General features: G+C 44.3%; 1 protein-coding gene across 5 annotated transcripts in view; it reads left to right on the forward strand.

The window, feature by feature from the left end:
- Positions 1 to 23,081, forward strand: part of LOC134345485 (anoctamin-7-like) — a 190,418-nt gene that overhangs the window by 19,052 nt on the left and 148,285 nt on the right. For 3 of the 5 annotated variants that reach the window (XM_063046214.1, XM_063046215.1, XM_063046216.1), the window contains exon 2: positions 21,226 to 21,422. In XM_063046214.1, coding sequence (XP_062902284.1) covers positions 21,276 to 21,422 — 147 coding nt within the window. In that variant the 5' untranslated portion in view covers positions 21,226 to 21,275. Of the gene's footprint in view, positions 1 to 20,397; positions 20,567 to 21,225; positions 21,423 to 23,081 lie in introns of all 5 variants that reach the window. The other 2 variants (XM_063046218.1, XM_063046213.1) reach the window with 1 other exon arrangement.

Genomic DNA, 23,081 nt, shown 5'->3' on the forward strand with positions numbered 1-23,081 from the left:
TAAGAGTGGAATGATATTTGCAATTTTCCAGTCCTCTGGCACTACGATTTTTGAAAGATCATTTCCAATGCCATCACAATCTTTAACGCTACCGCTTTCAGAACCCTAGGGTGCAGTTCATCTGGTCCGGGTGACTTATATACCTTTAGGTCTTTCAGCTTTTTGAGCACCTCTCTTGTAATAGTAACTGCACCCACTTCTCTTCCTCTACACACTATAACATCTGGCACACTGCTAGTGTCTTCCACAGTGAAGACTAATGCAAAATACTCATTAGGTTCGGCAGCCATCTCCTTGTCCCCTGTTATTATTTCTCCTCTGTCATTTTCTAGCGGTCCTGTATCCACTCTCACTTTTCTTTTATTTTTATCATAGTTGAAAAAACTTTTACTATCCACTTTGATGTTATTTGCTGGCTTGCTTTCATATTTCATCTTTTCCTTTCTAATGATTTTTTTAGTTGCTCTCTGTAGATTTTTAAAAACTCCCCAATCCTCTATCTTCCCACTAATTTTTGCTTTGCTGTGTGCCCTTTCTTTTGCTTTTACAATAGCTCTGACTTACCATGTCAGCCATGGTTATACTATTTTACCATTTGAGTATTTCTTCATTTTTGGAATACACATGTCCTGCACCTTCCTCATTTTTCCCAGAAACACACACCATTGCTGCTCTGCTGACATCCCTGCCAGCAGCTCCTTCCAATTTACTTTGGCCAAAACAACAGGAATTCTGCAGATGCTGGAAATTCAAGCAACACACATCAAAGTTGCTGGTGAACGCATCGACTGTACCTCTTCCTAGAGATGCTGCCTGGCCTGCTGCGTTCACCAGCAACTTTGATGTTTGTTACTTTGGCCAACTCCTCTCTCGTACTACTGTAATTTCCCTTACTGCTACATCAGACTTTACTTTCTCTCTATCAAATTTCAAGTTGAACTTAATCATATTGTGATCACTGGTTTCCAAGGGTTCTTTTATGTTCAGCTCCCTAATTGCCTCCAGTTCATTCAATCAGCTGGTCAGTGGGTGCCGTCCCGAATCCGGGTTGGCGGCTATGCACCTCCATCTTCTTCGATCTTGCGACAGCACCAAGTACAGCCTCTCCTCCAGTTTGTTTTCGCTGGCCGCCTTGGCACCGCCTGACGCTGCCCCCGCCAAACTCGAGCCCAAGGCCATGTCGGCCTCCAGCCGCGGCCACTTCTTCGAGCCCGGCCCTTCCTTGGGCAGGTCCAGGCACACGGTGCAGCGTCCAAGTTCATCATGTCTCTTCTAACTAGGTGCATAGCATATGATTCGTAGATACGTGGTGAGGCTTTAATCTCTTCCACAGAAGATGGCCGTTGGCTCACAAGGAGTTCAGCTGCCTTTTGTCAGGCCTTGTTTTTCTTTTAGTTCTGCTGGGTGTCCTCACACCCTCCTCACCAGACTGAGTCCGGTGGGGGAGCCAGCCCAAGTTGCCGACCACTTGACCACGGCCCCTGGCCGAGCACCGGGCGCCTGCCCCCCACCGAAACTCTCTGAGCATCCAGCGCCTGACCGAAAAGCCAGAGTCTGCAGAGGAACTGTGGCAAGTTCTCCAAGATGATTGGAACAATCAACCAGCCAATTTTCTTATAAAACTACACAACAGTAGCAAAGAGTATTGATGCAGTTTTAAAGGCAGAGTGTTCACACCAAATATTGATTTCATTCAGCTTTTTGCTGCTTACAGCTCTTTATAGTAATTTTTTTGATACTGAGAAATTTTTCACTATCTTTGAAAGCATCTTTGCTTTACAGAATTTTTTTACATGTGCCTACAGTTACATTACTATATAGAAGTTTATCGAAGTTTTAGATGATATGACAAATCTTTGCAAGCTTATAAGAAAGTAGGGCTGCTTCTTTATACAGTAATGGCATTTATGTGCTGAACCCCAGACAGATCCTCTGAAATGATAACACCAAGGAATTTAAAGTTGCTGACCCTCTCTACCTCTGATCCCTCAACAGGTTCATGGACCTCCAGTTTCCTCCTGCTGTAATCAATAGTAATGGACAGCGAATTTTTTTGAAAGAGTTGCTTCCTTAGAATTTTATTGTGGTTGAAGCTGAACACAAATACAATTTGTATAACACACAGCAAAGTTGCTGGTGAATGCAGCAGGCCAGGCAGCATCTCTAGGAAGAGGTACAGTCGACGTTTTGGGCTGAGACCCTTCGTCAGGACTAACTGAAGGAAGAGCTAGTAAGAGATTTGAGAAAGGGAGGGGGAGATCCAAAATAATAGGAGAAGTCAGGAGGGGGAGGGATGGAGCCAAGAGCTGGACAGTTGATTGGCAAAAGGGATATGAGACGAAGGGTGTTGGCCTGAAACGTCGACCGTACCTCTTCCTGGAGATGCTACCTGGCCTGCTGCGTTCACCAGCAACTTTGATGTGTTGCTTGAATTTCCAGCATCTGCAGAATTCCTCGTCTTTACAATTTGTATAATGTAGGAATTTGGAAAAACAAGAAATTAGCTTCTTATTGAATATCATGCATTTAATTGCATAACAGTACTGATGATTTGCCATAGTTCAACTGAATTTAAAATGATGATTTTCGTTTGGACTCAGTGTCGGAAGCTTCTTGCTTTTGTGTTCAGCAATAATCAGCCAGCATTGATGGATTCCAGTTGTTGTGATACTGTGTCTCTATGACTGCAATGTCCCGGTGAAAACTTTCACAGTGCTCGTCACTCTCAGCGCCAAGATTTGCAGGGAAGAAGTCTAAATGGGAATGCAGAAAATTAATCTTTAGTGACATGTTGCACTTCCTGGTTTTGTATGCCTGAAACATCTGTCAACCAGCTACACGTAGTTTGGTGCTCTGTTGTTTACTAAGAAAATTTTCACCAACATCCATGAATGCCTTCCATGTGATTTTCTCTGGTCCCATGAGTAGTTCTTTGAATTGCTTGTCATTGATGTCTTGTTTGATTTGTGAACCAACAAAATACCTGCCTTAATCTTGGCATCAGTTACTCTGGGAATCACCGGTCTCAAATATCGAAATCCTTCATGAATATTTTTGAGCCTGTTGACAGCAGATTCCATCTTTTCAGTCTTGAGCCAAGCAACTCTGCTTTTGCCTCTGACAAAACCAGGTGTCTGACCAGGTCATTTAATTCAGGTTGAGTTATCAGATGAGGCTTGACATAAAGGGTTCAAAATCTGTTTCAGTATCAGTGTCATTTTCTATTCTTGGCTCATGCATCATAGCATGTTGGTCTGCCTCCTAGACTCCATGTCTCTATTGGCTTTGATACTGGAAGACTATCGTTATGTGGCACAGGTCTCATGGCTGGAGGGAGATTGGGGTATTCAATGGATTTCTTGTTTTTAGCAAAGAAACCAGATACACTGGTCAGACAGAAGTAGCAGTCTGTCACATGATCCTCCTGCTCTCGCCATATCCCCGGGATAGCAAATGGCATTGGCTTCCAAGCCCCTCTGAGCCAATCTCCAAGGTCAACAGCGCATGTTGTGCAACAACTGTGAGGAGCCCAGGCTTTGTCTTGGTCACCAATTTTACACCCAAAGTAGAGCTCGTAGGCTTTCATAATAAGAGGAATCAGGAGTCGTAGTCATAAAGAAGTACAGCACAGAAGCAGGCCCTTCAGCCCATCTAATCCATTCCAAAAACATTGAAGCTGCCTACACCCATTGACCTGTTCCAGGACCATAGCCCTTCATACCCCTACCATCCATGTACCTATCCAAACATCTCTTAAATGTTGAAATCAAGCTTGCAAGCACCACTTCTGCTGGCAGCTCGTTACACATGCTCACAATCCTCTGAGTGAAGAAGTTTCCCCTCATGTTTCCCTTAAACTTCTCACCTTTCACCCTTAACCTATGACCTCTGGTTGTAGTCCCACCCAACCTCAGTGAAAAAGCCTGCTTGCATTTACCCTATCTATACCCAACATAATTTTGTATACCTCAATCAAATCTCTCAATCTTCCACATTCTAAGGAATAATGTCCTAACCTATTCAATCTTTCCTTACAACTCAGGTTCTCAGACTTGGCAACATCCTTGTAAATTTTCTCTGCCCTCTTTCAACCTTATTTACATCTTTCCTCTGTCATGATCTGTCTTGAGATTTAAGTGTATACTCACCACAACTACAATAGAAAAGTGTTGTGGCTGTAGCAACATTGGCAGCACATTTTGCAAATACAACTACTCCTGAAAATTCTATTAATTTATTATAATGAGTATGCACAATATGCAATGTGCGTATGCGTGCATCAATGTGATTGCAAACTAATATACATTTAAATGCAATGCATAGAACAGTGTGTGCATGATGCCTTTCTAAAACCTGTTCTGCCCATGCAGCATCTGCCCTGCCTAAGCATGCCCAGGTCTGGACAAGATAGAAAATTTCTCAACTTACATTGTGGGCAATATTTTAATTGACTTGAATTATGAACTAAAATAACAAATATGGGCAATTTAAAAAAAAGGTCCATGATAGGAGTATTTCATGGTGATTTTCATGACCAGCAGTCCGAAATCTATAAGATACACCCAAAAGTATTTCGGGAGCAAACTCTTTGTTGTCCAGTGTAATCATCCCCTTGGTCTTGCTGACACTGAGTGCGAGGTGGTTGTTGTGACACCACTCAACCAGGTTTTCAGTCTCCCTCCTAGATGCTGATTCTTCACCACCTTGACTTGCCCAGCGACAGTGGTGTTGTCAGCAAACTTAATTATGGCATTGGAGCTGTGCTTAGGCTCGTAGTCATAAGTAACATGTGAGTAGAGCAGGGGGCTAAGCACACAACCTGTGCTGCACTTCTGCTGATGGAGATTGCGGAGGAGATGTTGCCAATCCGAACTGACTGGGTCAACAAGTGAGGAAATCAAGGATCCAGTCCATAACAATGTATTGAGGCCTCCATCTTGGAGGTTATTGATTAGTTTTGAGGGGATGATAGTATGCAGCGTTCTAGTCAAGAAAGAGCAGCCTGATGTATGCATATTCACTGTCCAGATGTTCCAGGGTTGAGTGAAGAGCCAGTGAAATGGCATCTGCTGTTTACCTGTTGTGACAGAAGGCAAATTGGAGCGGATCCAAGTCACTCCTTACGCAGGAGTTGATGTGTATTTCATCACCAACCTCTCAAAACACCTCATCACAGTGGAATTAAGTGCTTCTGGACGATAGTCACTGAGATAGATTACCATGTTCTTCCTGAGCACTGGTATAATTGAAGCCTGCTTGAAGCAAATGGGCACCTCAGACTGCAAAAACAAGAGGTTAAGGATCTCAGTGAACACTCCAGCCAATTGATCAGCACAGATCTTCATACCTGGCCAGTTACCCCACGTGGGCCAGATACTTTCCATGGTTCACCCTCCTGAAGGATGCTCTCACGTTGGCCTCAGGGACTGAAATCACAAGGTCATCGGGGGCTGTGGGAATTCGTGAAGTTGCCTCCTTGTTTTGTCAGTTAAAGCCAGCATAAAAAGGATTGAGCTCATCTGGGAGTGAAACCTTGTTGTCTCATATGTCACTTGGTTTTACTTTGTAGGAGGTGATAGTGCTCAAAGCCTGTCACAGCTGTTGAGCATCCTTCTGCAATTTCAGTTTGGTCCAGATTTGCTACTTGGCATGGAAGATGGCTTTCTGGATCTCTTGTACCTTACTTGGCATGGAAGACGGCTTTCTGGATCTCTTGTACCTTACTTGGCATGGAAGATGGCTTTCTGGATCTCTTGTACCTTACATGGCATGGAAGATGGCTTTCTGGTTCTCTTGTACCTTACTTGGCATGGAAGATGGCTTTCTGGATCTCTCATTCCTTACTTGGCATGGAAGATGGCTTTCTGGATCTCTCGTACCTTACTTGGCATGGAAGATGGTGGTCGTATCTGGATCTCTTGTACCTTACTTGGCATGGAAGATGGTGGTCGTATCTGGATCTCTTGTACCTCACTTGCTCACCAGACCTAAACACCACTGATTCGGCCCTCAGCAGATCTTTTGGTTCATCCAGGGCTTCTGGTTGGGAAAGACTCTGAATGATTTTGTGGACACACTTGTCCATGACTGTCTTTATGAAGTCCGCAACAATCGTTCATATTTGTTCAGATGCTCTGAGTCCTTGAGCATGGCCCAGTCCACTGACTCTGCCTCTGCCTCCCGCGACCACCTCTTTGTTGTCCTTACTTCTGGAGCCTTGTCCCTTAGCTTCTGCCTGTATGCAAGAGGACAGCCAAATGATCAGATTTCCTGAAGTATGGTCTAGGGATGGAAAGGTAGGCATTCCTAATTATAGTAGAACAGTGGTTCAGTGTGTTGGGACCCCTTGTGCTGCAGGTGGTATTTTGATGATGAATGGGCAGAGATTTCTTTAAATAAGCTTGATGAAGTCCCTGGCAATAATTTGAAAGGCATTGGGGTAGGTTGTTTCTTGTTCGCTTATCGCTGCACTTAATACTTATGCTTGCTTAACATTGGCCTTTTGATATAAATGCTGGTCAGGATCATGGAGAAGAACTCTCTTGATAAGTCAAATCATCGGCACTTAATTATTAGATGTTCCAGGTCGGAGGAACAAGAGTGTGACAAGACTGCTACATCTGAGCGCCACGAAGACTTTATCAGAGTCGTGTCCTGAGTGAGCCATGTCTCTGTGAAACATAGAATGCAGCAATTCCTCATTTCCCTCTGATACGGCAATATTGTCGTTGACTCCTCAATCTTGTTCTCTAGTGACTGTAAGTTTGCTAACATCATACTAGATAGAGGAAATTTTATATCTCAACTTTTTAGTCTGGCTTGAAGTCCTCCCCTCCTCTGTCTATTCCGGCCTTGGTGATGCACCTTCGTCCGCTGAAAGGTGCTGTACCTGCATCCCTGAGAGCCAAGTCCGCCAAGTTCTTCTTCAAATCATAAAATTGCTAGTTTATTAAGAAGTTGAAAAGTATGTTATTTAAAAGGAAAATACAGGCTGCAGATTGCAACGATTGTAGTTCAGAAGAGGTATATCTAGATGTTTCATGTGCAGCCCACAAAACGTCCCTATGTTGCCAATGTCATCTTGACCATCAAAACATTGGTAAGACCACTCTTTGCCTAATGTGTACAGTTTTGGTTAGTGAATGTAGAAAGGATGTTATTAAGCTAGAAAGGGTGTAGAAAAGATTCATGAGGATGGTATACTAGGATTGGAAATCTTGAGTTGTAAAGAGAGACTTGATGGCCTGGTTTTTTTTCTTCCCTGAAGCATAGGAGACTGAGGGGGTGACCTTAGAGGTTATAAAATCATGAGGGATTCACGGCCGCAGATTTTTTTTCTCAGGGTAAGGCCATAGATTTAAGGTGACAGGAAGACCTGAGGGGCAACTTTTTCCACACAGAGGGTGGTGGGTTATGTGGAACAAGCTTCTAGAGAAAGTAGTGGAGGGAAGTACAATTACAATGTTTAAAAGGCAGTTATTTTACATGTGTAGAAAACATTTAGTGGGATGTGTGACAAATGCAGGCACATGCGACTTGCTCAGGTAGGCAGCTTGTTCAGCGTAGACCAGTTGGGTTAAAGGACGTGTTTCTGTGCTGCCTCTCTATCCTTTCGAAATTTCTTGCCCTCAGTTTATAGATACTTTATGAACAAATAGATGGGGGAGAATAATAGAACATAGAACACTACAGCACAGGAACAGGTTCTTCAACTCACCATGCTGTGCCAAGCCTATTAAATCAGTAATTTTAATCAGTCCTACCAAATTAGTATCTTCTGCCTACACAATTAGATTAGATTAGGAGGACACGCAGCTCTTTCATTGTCATTTAGTAATGCATGCATTAAGAAATGATACAATTTGTTCCTCCAGAATGATATCACAGAAACACAAGACAAACCAAGACTAAAAAAAACTAACAAAAACCACATAATTATAACATATAGTTGCAACAGTGCAAGCAATACCGTAATTTGATAGATGAACAGACCATGGGCATGGTAAAAAATTTCAAAGTCTCTCGAAAGTCCCATCATCTCACACAGATGGTCGAAGGGAGAAACTCTCCCTGCCATGAGCTTCCAGCACCGCAAACTTGCCGATGCAGCATCCTGGAAGCACCCGACCGCAGCCGACTCCGAGTCCGTCCGAAAACTTTGAGCTTCCAACCAGCCCTCTGGCACCGAGCACCGAGCACCAAGCACCACCTCTGCCGAATGCTTTGACCCCGGCCCCGGCAATAGGCAAAGCCGAGGATTTGGGGCCTTCTCCTCCGGAGATACTCGATCGCACAGTAGCAGCGGCAGTGAAGCAGGCATTTCAGAAGTTTCTCCAGATGTTCCTCCATGCTTCTCATGGCTGTCTCCATCAAATCAGGATTGTTCACGGCATCTTAGTTTACAAATACAATATTATTCGGAGCGGCTGCGCGCACTGCGTCGTATCGCCATCTTCTCCTCCCCCCCATATATCCATATCCTTCCGTGTACCTATCAAAGAACATGTTGAACGCCTCTATCATGTAAAACAAAATCCCTGCACATCACCTATGAACTTACTAGCTCTCACCCTAAGAGCATGCTCTGGTATTAGACATTTCAACCGTGGGTGAAAGATTTTGTAAACCTCTGCCACTCTGGAGAAAACAACTCAAGTTCATCCAACCTGCCCTGTAATCTAGGCAGCATCTTGTAAACCTTTTCTGCGGCCTCTTTCTTTCTATCTCTCTCTATCTCTCTCTCTATCTCTCTCTCTATCTCTCTCTCTATCTCTCTCTCTATCTCTCTCTATCTCTCTCTATCTCTCTCCATCTCTCTCCATCTCTCTCCATCTCTCTCCATCTCTCTCCATCTCTCTCCATCTCTCTCCATCTCTCTCCATCTCTCTCCATCTCTCTCCATCTGTCTCCATCTGTCTCCATCTCTCTCCATCTCTCCCCATCTCTCCCCATCTCTCCCCATCTCTCCCTCTCTATTTCTATCCCTCTCTATCTCTATCTCTCTCTATCTCTCTACCTATCCCTCTATCTCTTTCTATCTCTCTCTATCTCTATCTCTCTGTCTCTCTCTCTATCTCTCTCTCTCATCACAAACAGCAGAGGTCCTAGTCTGTATCCTCGTGGAACACCACTAGTCACAGCCTCTACCCTCTGTCTTCTATTGGCAAGCCAGTTCTGAATCCAAAATAGCTAATTCTTCATGGATCCCACACATCTTAATCTTCTGGATGAGCCTCCTACTAGGGACCTTGTCAAACCCCTTAGTAAAATCCATGTAGACAACATTCACAGATCTACCTTCACAATGATCTTTATCACCTCGTCAGAAAAATCAATCAAGTTCGTAAGACAAGACCTGCCCCACACAAAGCCATGCTGACCCTAATTAGGCCATGGTTTTCCACATGCTCCTAAATCCTTGGCTAAGAATCCTCTCCAGTAGCTTGCCCACCACTGATGCGAGACTTGCTGGTTTCCAGGATTATCCGTATTTGTCTTCTTGAATACTAGAACAACATTAGCAACTTACCAGTCCTCCCGGACATCACCTGTGGTTAGAGAGATACAAGGATGTTAATGAAGGCCTCAGCAAATATCATCTCTTGCATCTCTCAATAACCTGGGATGTATCCCAGAAGGCCCTGGGGAATTCTCCACCTTTCTGTTCTTTAAGAGACTCCACACTTCTTCCCTTTTTGTCTCAAATGTCCTAGCATATTAGTATGCTCCACACTGATCTTCCTATCCTCCATATCCTTCTCCTTGTTAACTACTGATGCAAACTACTCACTTAGGATTTTACCCACATCCTCTTCATCGAAAAGTGGTTCTACCTGTTTCCTCTTGTTACTTCATCTGATTTGCCAAAGACTTTTCATGGCCCTTCCTGACATTCCTAATTCCGTTCTTGAATTCTTCTCTGGCTTCTTTAAAATCCTTAGGTTTGATTTTAGCTTCCTAAGCCTTACATATGTCCTTTTTCCTTCTTGACTAAATTCAGCTCCTCTCTTGACGTCCAAGGTTCCCTTCCACCGATGGTTGGCAAGCTCCCTCCACAGCAAATAGGTAATGCTTCTTGACTGATAGTTAGCAAGTTTCCTTGATAGCAGGAGATGTGATGCTTGTTTTGCTGGTTGGGAAGATCTTCCAGGGCCCCTAGGCAAAATCCTTTTGATGATTGTTGGTGAGGTTTGTCACCATTTATTGTTGTTAGTAACCTGATTTTGCTATTACCTGATCAGGGTTCTCTGTTGTTGCATAGATTTCTCAGTTGGAGGTTGTGGAAATTCCTTTGTTGAGTATTAGCAAAGACATCAGTTGTTAGTGGTTGGCAATATTCCACAACTTCCAGCTGGAAGGTACCACCTATACTGGTTAGAGTCAAAGAGCACTGCAGCACAGAAGCAAGTTTATCAGCCCACCTAGTCTGTGCCGAAATGTTATTCTGCCTCGTCCCATTGACCTGTACCCAAACTATAGGCCTCTATACCTCCCTCATCTACATAACAGTTCAAACTTCTCTCAAATGTTACAATTGAACCTACCACTTCCACACTCATATCACCCTCTGAATGAAGTTCTCCCTCATGTTCCCTTCAACTATTTTGCCTTTCATGCAAAATCTATGATCTCTCCAGTTCTAGTATCACTCAGTCTGAGGAGTAAAAGCCTGCATGCACACCCCTCATAATTTTGTACACCTCTATACCAAATCTCCCCCCTATACTAAATCTCCCCCCTATACCAAATCTCCCCCCATACCAAAGCTCCCCTCTATACCAAATCTCCCCTCATTCTCCTAAGCTTCAGAGAATAAAGTTGTAACTTACTCAACCTTTCCCTATAACTTAATTCCTCAACTCTCAACAATACTTTTGTAAATTTTCTGTGTAATCTTTCAATCTTATTGATATATTTCTTGTGGACAGGTGATTAGGACTGCAAACAATACTCCAAATTTGGCTTCTTCAACATCTTATACAACTTCAATGTAACATCCTAACTCCTGGACTCAATACTCTCAAAGACTTATCAAGGACAAAAGCTCTCCACAATGCTATTTATCAGTTTTGCATCATCTCCCTGCTGTGTGTCGAGGCGAAGATCTTCTTCAGTGCAGTTTCTAACCGGCTGTGCACCTACCTAGCAAAGAACACCTATATTGATACATCAGTCCAGAAGGGTGGCATTTCAGGGATGCCGGGCTATCTGGAGCACATCAGTGTGGTGACACAGCTCATCAGGGAGGCCAGACAGAACAAGGGCAACCTGTCAGTGTTGGGGCTCGACCTGGCAAATGCATATGGCTCCATTCCACACAAGCTGGTGCAGCTCACACTGACCAAATATCACATCCCCAGCAGAATCAGAGACCTTATTGCTGATTATTACAGCAACTTCAGGATGAGGGTCTCTTCAGGAGCAATTACAACAACCTGGCACAAGGTGGAGGTCGGCATCATCACAGGGTGCACTATCTCAGTGACACTGTTCTCCCTAGCCATGAACGTGCTCACTAAGTCTGCTGAACCAGAGTGCAGAGGGCCCAGAATGAATTCCGCTCAACGGCAACCACCTATCAGGGCATTCATGGATGACCTCACAGTCACCACAGAATCAGTCCCAGGCTGCCGGGGGATTCTGCAAGGACTCAAAAAGCTGGTGGAGTGGGCCCGGATGTGTTTCAAACCTGCCAAATCAAGATGGATGGTGCTGAGGAAAGGGAAGGTGGAGAACAAGTTCTGGTTCAGCATCGCAGGCACAGCCATCCCAACCATCACAGAAAAGCCAGTCAAGAGCTTAGGCAAAGTTTTTGACAGCTGTTTAAGGGACACAACATCCATTCTGGCAACCTGCACCGAGTTGGATGGCTGGCTGAAATCTGTGGACAAATCTGGCCAACCTGGGAAGTTTAAAGCCTGGGTGTATCAGCATGGCATTCTTCCCAGAATCCTGTGGCCCCTCCTTGTCTATGCAGTTCCGATCTCGACAGTCGAAACCTTGGAGAGGAGGGTTAGCAACCACCTCAGGAGATGGCTGGGGCTGCCAAAGAGCCTGAGCAGCATCGCACTCTATGGACACCACAACAAACTGCAACTGCCCTTCAAATCCTTGGAGGAAGAATTCAAGGTAACAAGAGCCAGAGAAGTGCTACAGTATAGAGACTCAAGTGACCCGAAGGTGGCTAGAGCAGGGATCCAAGTAAGTACTGGCAGGAAGTGGAGGGCAGAGGAAGCTGTTCAGGAGGCGAGGTGAGGCTGCGTCACAGGAGGCTGGTGGGAGTGGTCACATGAGGCCGAGCTGGGCTGGGATCCTTTCCAACTCCCCAAATGGACACCAGAGGAAAGGAAAGGTGTCGTCTAGTTCAGGAGGAGGTGAGAGCAGTAGTGGAGGAGATGAGAGCCTGCAATGAAGCAACAGGGAGCTTGGACAAGATGGGAGAATGTGGTTGAGAGGAAAGTGACCTGGGCTGACCTTTGGAAAGCCGAACCACACTGCATCCAATTTCTCATCCAGGCAGAGTACAATGTGCTTCCAAGCCCATCAAACCTGCACACATGGGGCAAGGCAGAGTCATCTGTGTGCCTACTGTGCTCCAAGCGAGGAACCCTGGAGCACATCCTCAGCGGCTGTGCAAGGGCACTTGGTGAGGGACGGTACAGGTGGAGGCATGATCAGGTCCTGAAGACCATCGCTGAAGCCGTCAGCGCAGGAGTTGAGTGGGCGAAGTGGACCCGACCCTCCAAGCAGACCATTGCCTTTGTCAGAGCTGGAGAGCAGCCCATACCTGCCAAAAGGACATCTGCAGGCATTCTGACCTCTGCAAGGGACTGGCAGCTGTTAGTGGACCTCGAAAGGCAGCTGAAGTTCCCCAACCATATCGCAGCCACCACCCTGCAACCAGACATTGTCCTAGTGTCTGAGTCTACTAAGCAAGTGGTGCTGCTGGAGTTGACAATTCCATGGGAAGATAGCTTGGAAGAGGCCTTTGAAAGGAAGCTCTCCAAGTATGCAGGACTGGTCAGCAACTGTCAGCAGGCTGGATGGAGAGCGAGGTGTCTCCCAGTGGAAGTTGGTTGTAGGGGATTTGCAGCCCGTTCTTTAGTTAGAGCCTTCAACATTTTGGGCATCGAGGGAGAGAGGAGGAGGAGAGCCATCCGCAGTACCACTGATGCGGCAGAGAGGGCCTCAAAATGGCTGTGGCTCAAAAGAGGGGAGTCATGGAGTCATAAGCAGCCAGCCATCTGGACACAAGCTGGGGTCTGATCAGCCCCAGCTGGGTCACCTGGAGGAGGTTGTATGATGTTGACACCCGATGATTCCAGGAACATCACTGAAGATGTGTCCAGAAGCATCAATAGATGTATGTACACAGCACCTGCGACACCACTTTCAAGGAGTTATGGATCCATTTTCTCAGATCCTTTTGTTCTAACGCACAATTCAGTGCCCTACCATTCACTGTGCAAGTCCTACCCTGGTTTGTCCTACTAAAATACAACAGCTCACACTTGTCTGCATTAAATTCTATCTGCCATTCTTCATCCAATGTTCCCAGCTGGTCCAGATCCCACGGCAAGCTTTGATAGACTTTATTACTGTCCACTGCAGATGACCTGATGTCATTTGCATATTCACTGATCCAGTTTACCATATTAACATCAAAATCATTAATATGAATGACAAACAACAATGGACTCTGCACCTGTACCAGTGGCACACCACTAGTCACAGGCCTCCAGTCAGAGAGGCAACCATCTACTACCACTCTCTATCTTCTCCCTCTGAGCCAGGGGTTCCCAACCTTTTTTTATGCCATGAACCAAACTCTTAAGCCAGGGGTCTGTGGGCCGCTGGTTGAGACCCCTAGCTCTAAGCCAATACTACTTCATCCTGATTGCCAAGTGACTGAATCTTTTGGACCAGCCTCCTCTGTGGAATTTTGTCAAAGGCCATGCTAAAGTCCATGCCGACAACATGGACTTCAACTTTCCTTCATCTTTACTGGGCACTTCCTCGAAAAACTCTGTAAATATTGACTAGGTGTTAACTCCACACACAAGGCCATGTTGGCCATCCCAAATCAGACCCTAACTCTCCAAATGCTTATATACAGTGCCTATAAAAATTATTCACCCCCTGCCCCCGGAAGTTTTCACCTTTTATGTTTTACAATATTGAATCACATTTGACTCTTTTGTGTCAAAGTGAAAACAAATTTCTACAAATTGTCTAAAGTTGTTACAATTATTAAACAAACTAATTGATTGCATAATTATTCTCCTCCTTCAAGTCAGTATTTAGTAGATGCCCCTTTGGCAGTAATTTGCAGCCAATCTGTGTAGATAAGTCTCTATCAGCTTTGCACATCTGGCACTGCAATTTTACCCCATTCTTTTTTACAAAATTGCTCAAGCTCTGTCAGATCGCATGAGGATCGTGAATGAACAGTCTTTTCAAATACAGCCACAAGTTCTCAATTGGATTGAGGTCTAGACTCTGACTTGGCCACTCCAGGACATTAACTTTGTTGCTTTTAAGCCATTCCTGTGTAGCTTTGGCTTTATGCTTGGGGTCATTGTCTAACTGAAAAACAAAAAGTCACACAGTTCTCTTGCAGACAGCATCAGGTTTTCCTCTAGGATATCCCTGTATTTTGCTGTATTTATTTTACAACCTACCTTCACAAGCCTTCCAGGGCCTGCTGCAGTGAAGCATCCCCACAGCATGATGCAGCCACCACCATGCTTCACGGTAGGGATGATGTGTTTTTAATACTGTGCAGTGTTTGGTTTATGCCAAATATAACATTTAGTCTGTTGGCCAAAGAGCTCAATCACGTAAGTTTTTTTTCAACAGGGGCTTTCTTTTTGCCACTGTCCTATCTCCAACTGGTGAAGCACCCAGGCAACAGTTGTTGTATGCACCGTCTCTCCCATCTCAGCCACTGAAGCTTGTAACTCCTCCAGAGTTGTCATAGGTCTCTTGGTGGCCTCCCTCACTAGTCCCCTTCTTGCACGGTCACTCAGTTTTTGAGCACAGCTGCTCTAAGCAGATTTACAGCTGTGCCATATTCTTTCCATTTCTTGAGTATTGACTTAACTGTATCCAAGGGATATTCAGTGACTTGGAAATGTTCTTGTATCCATCTTCTGACTTGTGTTTTAAAATAGCCTTTTCGTGGAGTTGCTTGACGTGTTCTTTTGTCTTCATGGTGTTGTTTTTGTTAGGAAATTGACTCACCAGCAGTTGGACTTTCCAAATCCAGGTGTATTTTTATGACGATCATTGAAACACTTTGACTGCATGCGGTGATCTCCATTTAACTAATTATGCGATTTCTAAAACCAATTGGCTGCACCACTAATGATTTGGCGCATCATATTAAAGGGAGTGAATACTGATACAATTGATTATTTTGTGTTTTATATATAGATCACTTTGAAGAGATCCATTTTCACTTTGACACGAAAGAGTCTTTTTCTGTTGATCAGTGTCAAAAAAGCAAAATTAAATCCACCGTGACTCAATGTTGTAAAACAATAAAACACAAAAACATCCATGGGGGGGGGATGGTAAATAATTCTTATCGGCACTGTATCTTGTCTCAGAATACTTGTCAAAAATATACCCACTACTGAGATCAGGCACTCTTGCCTATAATTTCCCGGCTTATTCTTGGAGACTTTCTTGAATCTTGAAACAATATTAGCTATCTTCTAGTCCTCTGGCACCTCACCTGTAGCTAAGGACACTTTGAGTACCTGTGCCAGGGCCCCGACAAATTCTGCACAAGCCTCCCACAAGGTTTAAGGGGGTACCATGCCAATCCCTGGGGTCTATTCACATGCACTTGCCTCAAGGCAGTAAGCTCCTCCTCTTCTGTAATCTAGATTCCGTCCATGACCTCAGTTCCATAGACTCTGTGCCTATCTCCTGAGTAAATACAGATGCAAAAAAAAAATCCATTTATAATCTCTTTTATCTCTTTCAGCTCTAAATACGTAGATGACAATGTTAATCTTAATATGGACCAATTTTCTCCCTTGCTATCTTTTTGCTCTTAATATATCTGCAGAAAACACAAACTTAATACTGTTAATATTTCACTTTTGAAGGCCTCACACTTACCAAACATCATTTTGCTAGAAAAAAAGCCTATCATAATCCACATCTGTCAGATCCTTTCTGATGCCATCAAAATTAGCCTTTCTCCAATTTCAATTCTCAGTCCTATCCTTGAATAATTATCTTGAAATTAATGGAATTATAATCAGTAGATTGAAGGTATATTCTTCACACACTTCTGTCACCTGCCCTGTCTTGTTCCGTGATAGGAGATCCAATATCGTGCTCTTTCTATCTGGGGCCTCTGTATATTGACTAGGCATCTTTTCTGTACACATTTGACAAGCTCTATCCCATCTAGTCCTTTCACAGTATGGGAATCCCAATCAATGTGTGCAAAGTCAAAATTGCCTGCTAACAAAACTTATTTTCTTGTAAATGTCTGCTATCGCTCTTCAAATTTGCTCCTCTAAATCCTGCTGACTTTTGGTAAATTTATAATATAATCCCATTAATGTGGTTATCCCTGTCTTATTCCTAAATTCCACCTTTATAGCCTCAGTTGGTGAGTCTATAAGTCTGTCCTGTCTGAGCACTACCATGACATTTTCCCTGACTAGTAGTGCTAAGCTTCACCTTTTTCTAACTCCCCTCTATAATGCCTAACACTATGGCATTCCAGAATATTGAGCTGCCAGCCCTGCCCCTCCTGCAACCAAGTCTCACTAATGGACATAATATCATAATTCCACATGCTGATCCATGCTCCAGCCTCATCAGCCTTATCTATTCCTCTTGCACTGGAATAAATGCAACTCAGAACATTAGTCACACCATGCTCAACCTTTCAGTTCCTTTCTTTCTATGTTGGTTTAACATTTACTTTTCCCACAACCAATCCCAGTAGCTGCCCTGGCATTCGGGTTCCTGCCCCTTTACAATTCTAATTTAAATCTGTGCAGAGCAGCAGATGCAAACCTTCCTTCAAGGATATTTGTCCCCCTTCATTTCTGGTGTAAACCATCGTATTTGTACAGGTCCAACCTTTACTGTAAGAGAGCCCAATGATCCAAAACTCTGAAACCCTCTCTCCTTCTCCATCTCCTTAGCCATGTGTTAAACTGTCTTTCTACGTTAAGCCTCACTAGCTAATGACATGGACAGAAATCCTGTGATCACCATTCTGGAGGTCCTGTCCTTCAACTTAGCACCTAACTCCCTGAACACACTTTGCAGGAGTTCAATACCCTTATTGTGTTTGTTATTGGTACCAAAGAGGATCATGACCTCTGGATGCTCTTTAGAATGCTATGGACTGAATCCAAGATGTCCTTGACCTTGGTACCTGGGAGGCAAGATGCCGTCCAGGAATCTCATTCTTGTCCGCAAAACCTCTTGTCTGTTCCCTTAACCAATGAATCTCCTTTCACTTCTGCTCTCCTCTTCTGAGCCACATAGCCAGACTCAGTGCCAGAGACCTGGCCAATATGGATTTCCTCTGGTAGTCCCTCCCCCAAAAGATGTTTAGATTTTGCCATTGCTAATTAGCTATGTTCTTTTATTTGGCAGTTGGCAAGACCGTCTAGCTTTGCTGGCAAGTGTCTTGTGTGTGTGTGGCCTCCATCGGTCGTGGTCGACCATGGGTACTGCACCTCTGGTAGTCACTGGTTTGTTGAGCAGCGTTGACTGTGATTATTGAGGCTGATCCTGGAATGGCAGGCTCTGCCACAGTTGCTGCATGTGTAGGGTGTCATGGAATTGCTGTCCGCTGTGCTCTCCGTTTAGCTCTCCACTCCTCAAACTGACTCAGGATCACTCTTTCACCTTGCTCTAGGTATTGCTGAAGAGTACCTCGCCATTTGTTGTGGTCATCTGCTGTATCCTCCCAGCACTCTGTGTTGATTTTTAAGACGTTCATGTCGTGCTTGCAGAGGTCCTTGAAGCGAAGTTGGGGTCTACCAACGTTCCTCTTGCCTGTTGCTAGTTCTCCGTAGAAGATGTCCTTTGGCAGTCTATCATCCTTCATACGACAGTCGTGGCCCAGCCAGCGCAGTCTGCATTGTTTTAAAAAGCGTGAACATTGTGGGAAGTCCAGCACGGGAGAGGACCTCAGAGTTTGGGACTTTGTCTCTCCAGGTGATACCAAGGATGAGGCGAAGGCTACGCAGGTGAAAACTATTGAGTTTCCTCTCCTGCTTGGAGTAGATGGTCCAAGTCTCGCTACCATACAGGAGGGTGCCGATAATGCATGCATTGTACACAGCAGTCTTGGTCTTTGTAGCGAGTTTCGGATTTTCCCAGACCCGTGAGGAGAGTCGAGCAAGGATTGATGCTGTTTTGCCAATACGCCAATTGATTACAGCATCGAGGGAGAGAGTGTCTCTAGTGGTCGACCCTAAGTATGTGAACTCGTGGACCACTTCTAGGTTGTAATTGTCGGTGGTAATGACTGGTGTCTCCACTACGTTCTGGGCAAGGACATGTGTTTTCTTTAGGCTGATGGCAAGCCCAAAATCCTTGCATGCTTTAGAGAAGCGGTCCATGAGAGTTTGTAGTTGCTGTTTGGTGTGTGAGGTTATAGCAGCGTCATCGGCAAAGAGCATGTCACGTATTAGGATCTTTTGCACCTTTGTTCTTGCTCTCAGGTGCTCAGGATTGAACAGCCACCCATCAGACCTGGTGTGTATGTAGATGCCTTCTGTCCACGTCCCAAACGCGTGCTTCAATGGCAGAGAGAAGAAGATGCCGAATAATGTTGGGGCAACATGCATCCTTGTTTGACTCCACTACGAATAGCGAAGGGTTCTGATGAGCTGCCATTGTACTGAACAGTAGCCCTCATGTCGTCATGGAATGACTGGATGATACTTTGGAGATTTGGGAGACAGCCGATCTTGAGGAGAATCTGAAAGAGCCCATCCCTGTTGACAAGGTTGAATGCCTTGCTCAAGTCGATGAAAGTGACATAGAGGGGTTTCTGTTGTTCCCTGCACTTCTCCTGGAGTTGACTGGGTGAGAAAATCATGTCGACAGTTGACCTTCTTGCGTGAAAACCGCATTGAGACTCAGGGTAGACCTGCTCTGCCAGACTTTGTAGACGTGCCAGGGTTACACGAGCAAAGACTTTGCCGACAATTCTCAGGAGGGAGATACCCCTGTAGTTGTTGCAGTCACTCCTGTCACCCTTGTTCTTGTACACTTCTCCAACCTTTACACGAGGTCCTCCGTCAGTGCTGGAAGGAAGGAGCCGTACCACAGGATATGCGCAACTCCAAAATCATCACTTTGTACAAGAACAAGGGCAAGTGCCTAGTATTTGGAAAATTACTCCATTATTAGTTTGCAAGCTACCATAATTACTGGCTGGTGGGATTTCACCATTGTTGATTTACGAAGTTCTTGCATTGGTATTTGTCAGAATTGCTCCAATGGCCCTCCACAACCAGTTGATAAAATTTCTCTCTTGCTTACTTGCAAGATGTCTCAAGTGCGTTTATTCATTAAGTTGTTCACTGTCTGGGAGATGGCTGTTGCTTGAGCAGGTAGAGGGTACTCGACACTGTCCACAGTGCTGTTAGGTACGGAGTTCGAGGTTTCAGATCCAGTGATGATGAAGAGCCAGCATTATATTACCAAGTCAGAATGGTGTGCAACTTGAGGGAATGTGCAGATGCCAGTGTTCTGTACATCTACCTTATTTTTTCTTGGTGGCAGAAATTGTGGGCTTAGCGGGTGCTGCTGGAGTAGCCGAAGCAGCGCATTTTGCAGATGGAATACAACGTAGGCACAATGTGCTGTCAGTTCAAGAAGGGGACATTTAGAATGGGTGATGGGTTGGCATTGCTGCCAAGCCCTGGATAGAGCCAAATCTGGAAACAGTTCAAGCTGAGCCAGCCAAGCAGATCATGCATCATCACACTCCAGCCTTGTGCTTTGTAAGTGATGGAGAGGCTGTGGTTGCCAAGAGGCAACCCACCTTCCACAAGATACATGTAACCATAGCATTTATGGCTGGTTGGTTTAAGTAGATCATTTATGATGCATTCATTTGCATTGTAGGAAGCTGTAAAACTCAAAGATGAGTCTATGCAGAGAAAAGAGATGAAGATCTATATAGTAGCTTAAAATATCATCTGAAGCAGATAGATAAAGTTTAATTTTTTTGTGTGTACAAGTGTAAGTAACTGCATTTAAATGTGTTAACGTGTACATAATTGTCTAATGTGCGAAAGTGATGAATGTGTGTGTACGTTATCTACACTAAGTGTGTTAAGTATATCTTTAAGAAAATCTATTGCTTAATTTGTTGGTGCGTCTTTCTGTGTTAAGACCAGAGAGAAGAGAAGAAGGACCCAATGACCACAAAGAAATCACTTTATAATTGATGCAACATACATCAAAGTTGCTGGTGAACGCAGCAGGCCAAGCAGCATCTATAGAAAGAGGTGCAGTCGACGTTTCAGGCCGAGACCCTTCGTCAGGACTAACTGAAGGAAGAGTGAGTAAGGGATTTGAAAGTTGGAGGGGGAGGGGGAGATCCAAAATGATAGGAGAAGACAGGAGGGGAAGGGATAGAGCCGAGAGCTGGACAGGTGATAGGCAAAAAGGGATACGAGAGGATTATGGGACAGGAGGTCCGGGAAGAAAGACAAGGGGGGGGTTACCCAGAGGATGGGCAAGAGGTATATTCAGAGGGACAGAGGGAGAAAAAGGAGAGTGAGAGAAAGAATGTGTGCATAAAAATGAGTAACAGATGGGGTACGAGGGGGAGGTGGGGCCTTAGCGGAAGTTAGAGAAGTCGATGTTCATGCCATCAGGTTGGAGGCTACCCAGACGGAATATAAGGTGTTGTTCCTCCAACCTGAGTGTGGCTTCATCTCCACAGTAGAGGAGGCCGTGGACAGACATGTCAGAATGGGAATGGGATGTAGAATTAAAATGTGTGGCCACTGGGAGATCCTGCTTTCTCTGGCGGACAGAGCGTAGATGTTCAGCGAAGCGGTCTCCCAGTCTGCGTCGGGTCTCACCAATATATAAAAGGCCACATCTTGGCCTGCTGCGTTCACCAGCAACTTTGATGTATGTTGCTTGAATTTCCAGCATCTGCAGAATTCCTGTTGTTTACTTTATAATTGATATTTATTTTGTTCCCAACAGGGACATCACCAGGTATACATTTCTAAAAGTTATCTGAACTCTAAAACACTATGTCGAAGCAGAGGGGCAACAAGGAGGGAGATACCATGAACCTCATCACACCCGATGAGCTGAAGTTTGATAATTATGGTAGTTTGGACAATGAGTATGATGATGAGGACGATGCTGAAGATGAAGCCTTTGTGGAGTTGCAGGAGGTGGGCAATGTTTATTTTAATTTATCTCCATTCAGACACCAGTTGTCTTTGAGAGATGTACTTTTAGTTCATCATTGAGCCTTGGATCATATTGCAGATAGTGAACGTAGTACAGTAGAGCACAAGAACAGGTCTTTCGTCTCAAGATGTCTGTGGCAAATGCAACGTTGCATTAAACTGAATCTCTTCTACCTGTACCTGTCCATATTCTTCCATTCCCCGCGTATACATGTGTCTCTTAAACACCACTAAAATATCTGCTTCCACTATTGCACTTGGCAGTGTGTTCCAAGCACATACCACTCACTGCTTTTTTTTAAAAAAACAGAAAACATGCCCTGCACATCACTAAATTTTTCTCCTCTTGCCTTAAATACATGTACTGTAGTACTTGACATTCCTACCCTGGGCAAAAGACCCTGACTATTAACCCTAGCTCTGTCTCTTATAATCATATAAACCTCTTATCAGGTCACCTCTCAGCTTCTGACACTGTAGAGAAAACAACCTGAATCCTCTAGCTAATACCCTTTAATCCACGCAGCATCCTGAAAAGAACTACTTTTGCACCTTTCCAAAGCCTCAACATCCTTCCTTTAGCAAGGTCACACACAATACTCCAACTGTGGTCTAACTAAATTTTATATAGCTGTAGCAAGAATTATATTTATTTCTGACCGTGGATTTGCTGCATTATCTGTTTCATCAAAAAGTAGATTTGAATTGTAATTAGGACTTCTTTGCCTCAAACTTCTAGCTAGTATTTATTCTGTACCATCCGCAAGTTGGCTTGTATAGTCAAAGCTCACTGAATACTTTCAGATAAACTTTATTGTCTCCATGTGTGAGACTTGACAATGAGTTTTCTCATGTAAAGGGTTCTGGAGCAGAGGCTGATTTTCATCCCAACTTTCAACTGTGGGATATTAGATTGAGCAGACTGGGTTTGTTTTCCTTGGAATGGGAGGCGATTGAGGGCTGAACTAATAAAAGTGTACAAAATTATAAAAGGCACGGACAGAGTAGATTGTAGGAAACCTTTACCCATGGTGGAGGGCTCTAAAACTAGAGGGCATAGATTTGTGAACAAGGCTGAGAGTTTTAGAAGGGATCTGGGTGAGTTTTTATTTACTCAGAGGGTGGTTAAAATCTGGAACATATTGTCTGAGTGAGTAGTTAAAGCAGGTGCAACCACAATGTTTAAGAAGCATCTAGATAAGTGATTGCCAAAACACAGAAAGCGATGAATGAAGTGTTGGTGAATGGAATTGGCACAGTTAGGTTCTTGATGGATGGCATTGATATGGTGGGCTAAAACCCAGAGTATGCAGTCTCTCCCCCTAACTGAAACACTCCATCCCAGGCAATGTCCTGGTGAATCTCTTCTGCACCATCTTCATTTATTCATGTCCTTTGTACTGTTTCACGACCAAAAATAGATGCTATATTCCAAGTGTGGCCTATTCAATGTTTTGTAAGCTTTGCCATAACCTTGCTCCTGTTATGTTCTTAACCCGACTAATGAGGATAATACCCCATATGTTTTCTTCACCATCTTATCTACCTGTGCTACCACCTTCAATAATCCTTGTGTTTGTACACAAAATGACTCTGTTCTTCAATACTCACGAGTGCCCTACCATTCTTTTTTATTATCCC

The sequence above is a fragment of the Mobula hypostoma genome, chromosome 4 (genome assembly GCF_963921235.1).
Source record: "Mobula hypostoma chromosome 4, sMobHyp1.1, whole genome shotgun sequence".
In the NCBI taxonomy this organism is placed as follows: domain Eukaryota; kingdom Metazoa; phylum Chordata; class Chondrichthyes; order Myliobatiformes; family Myliobatidae; genus Mobula; species Mobula hypostoma.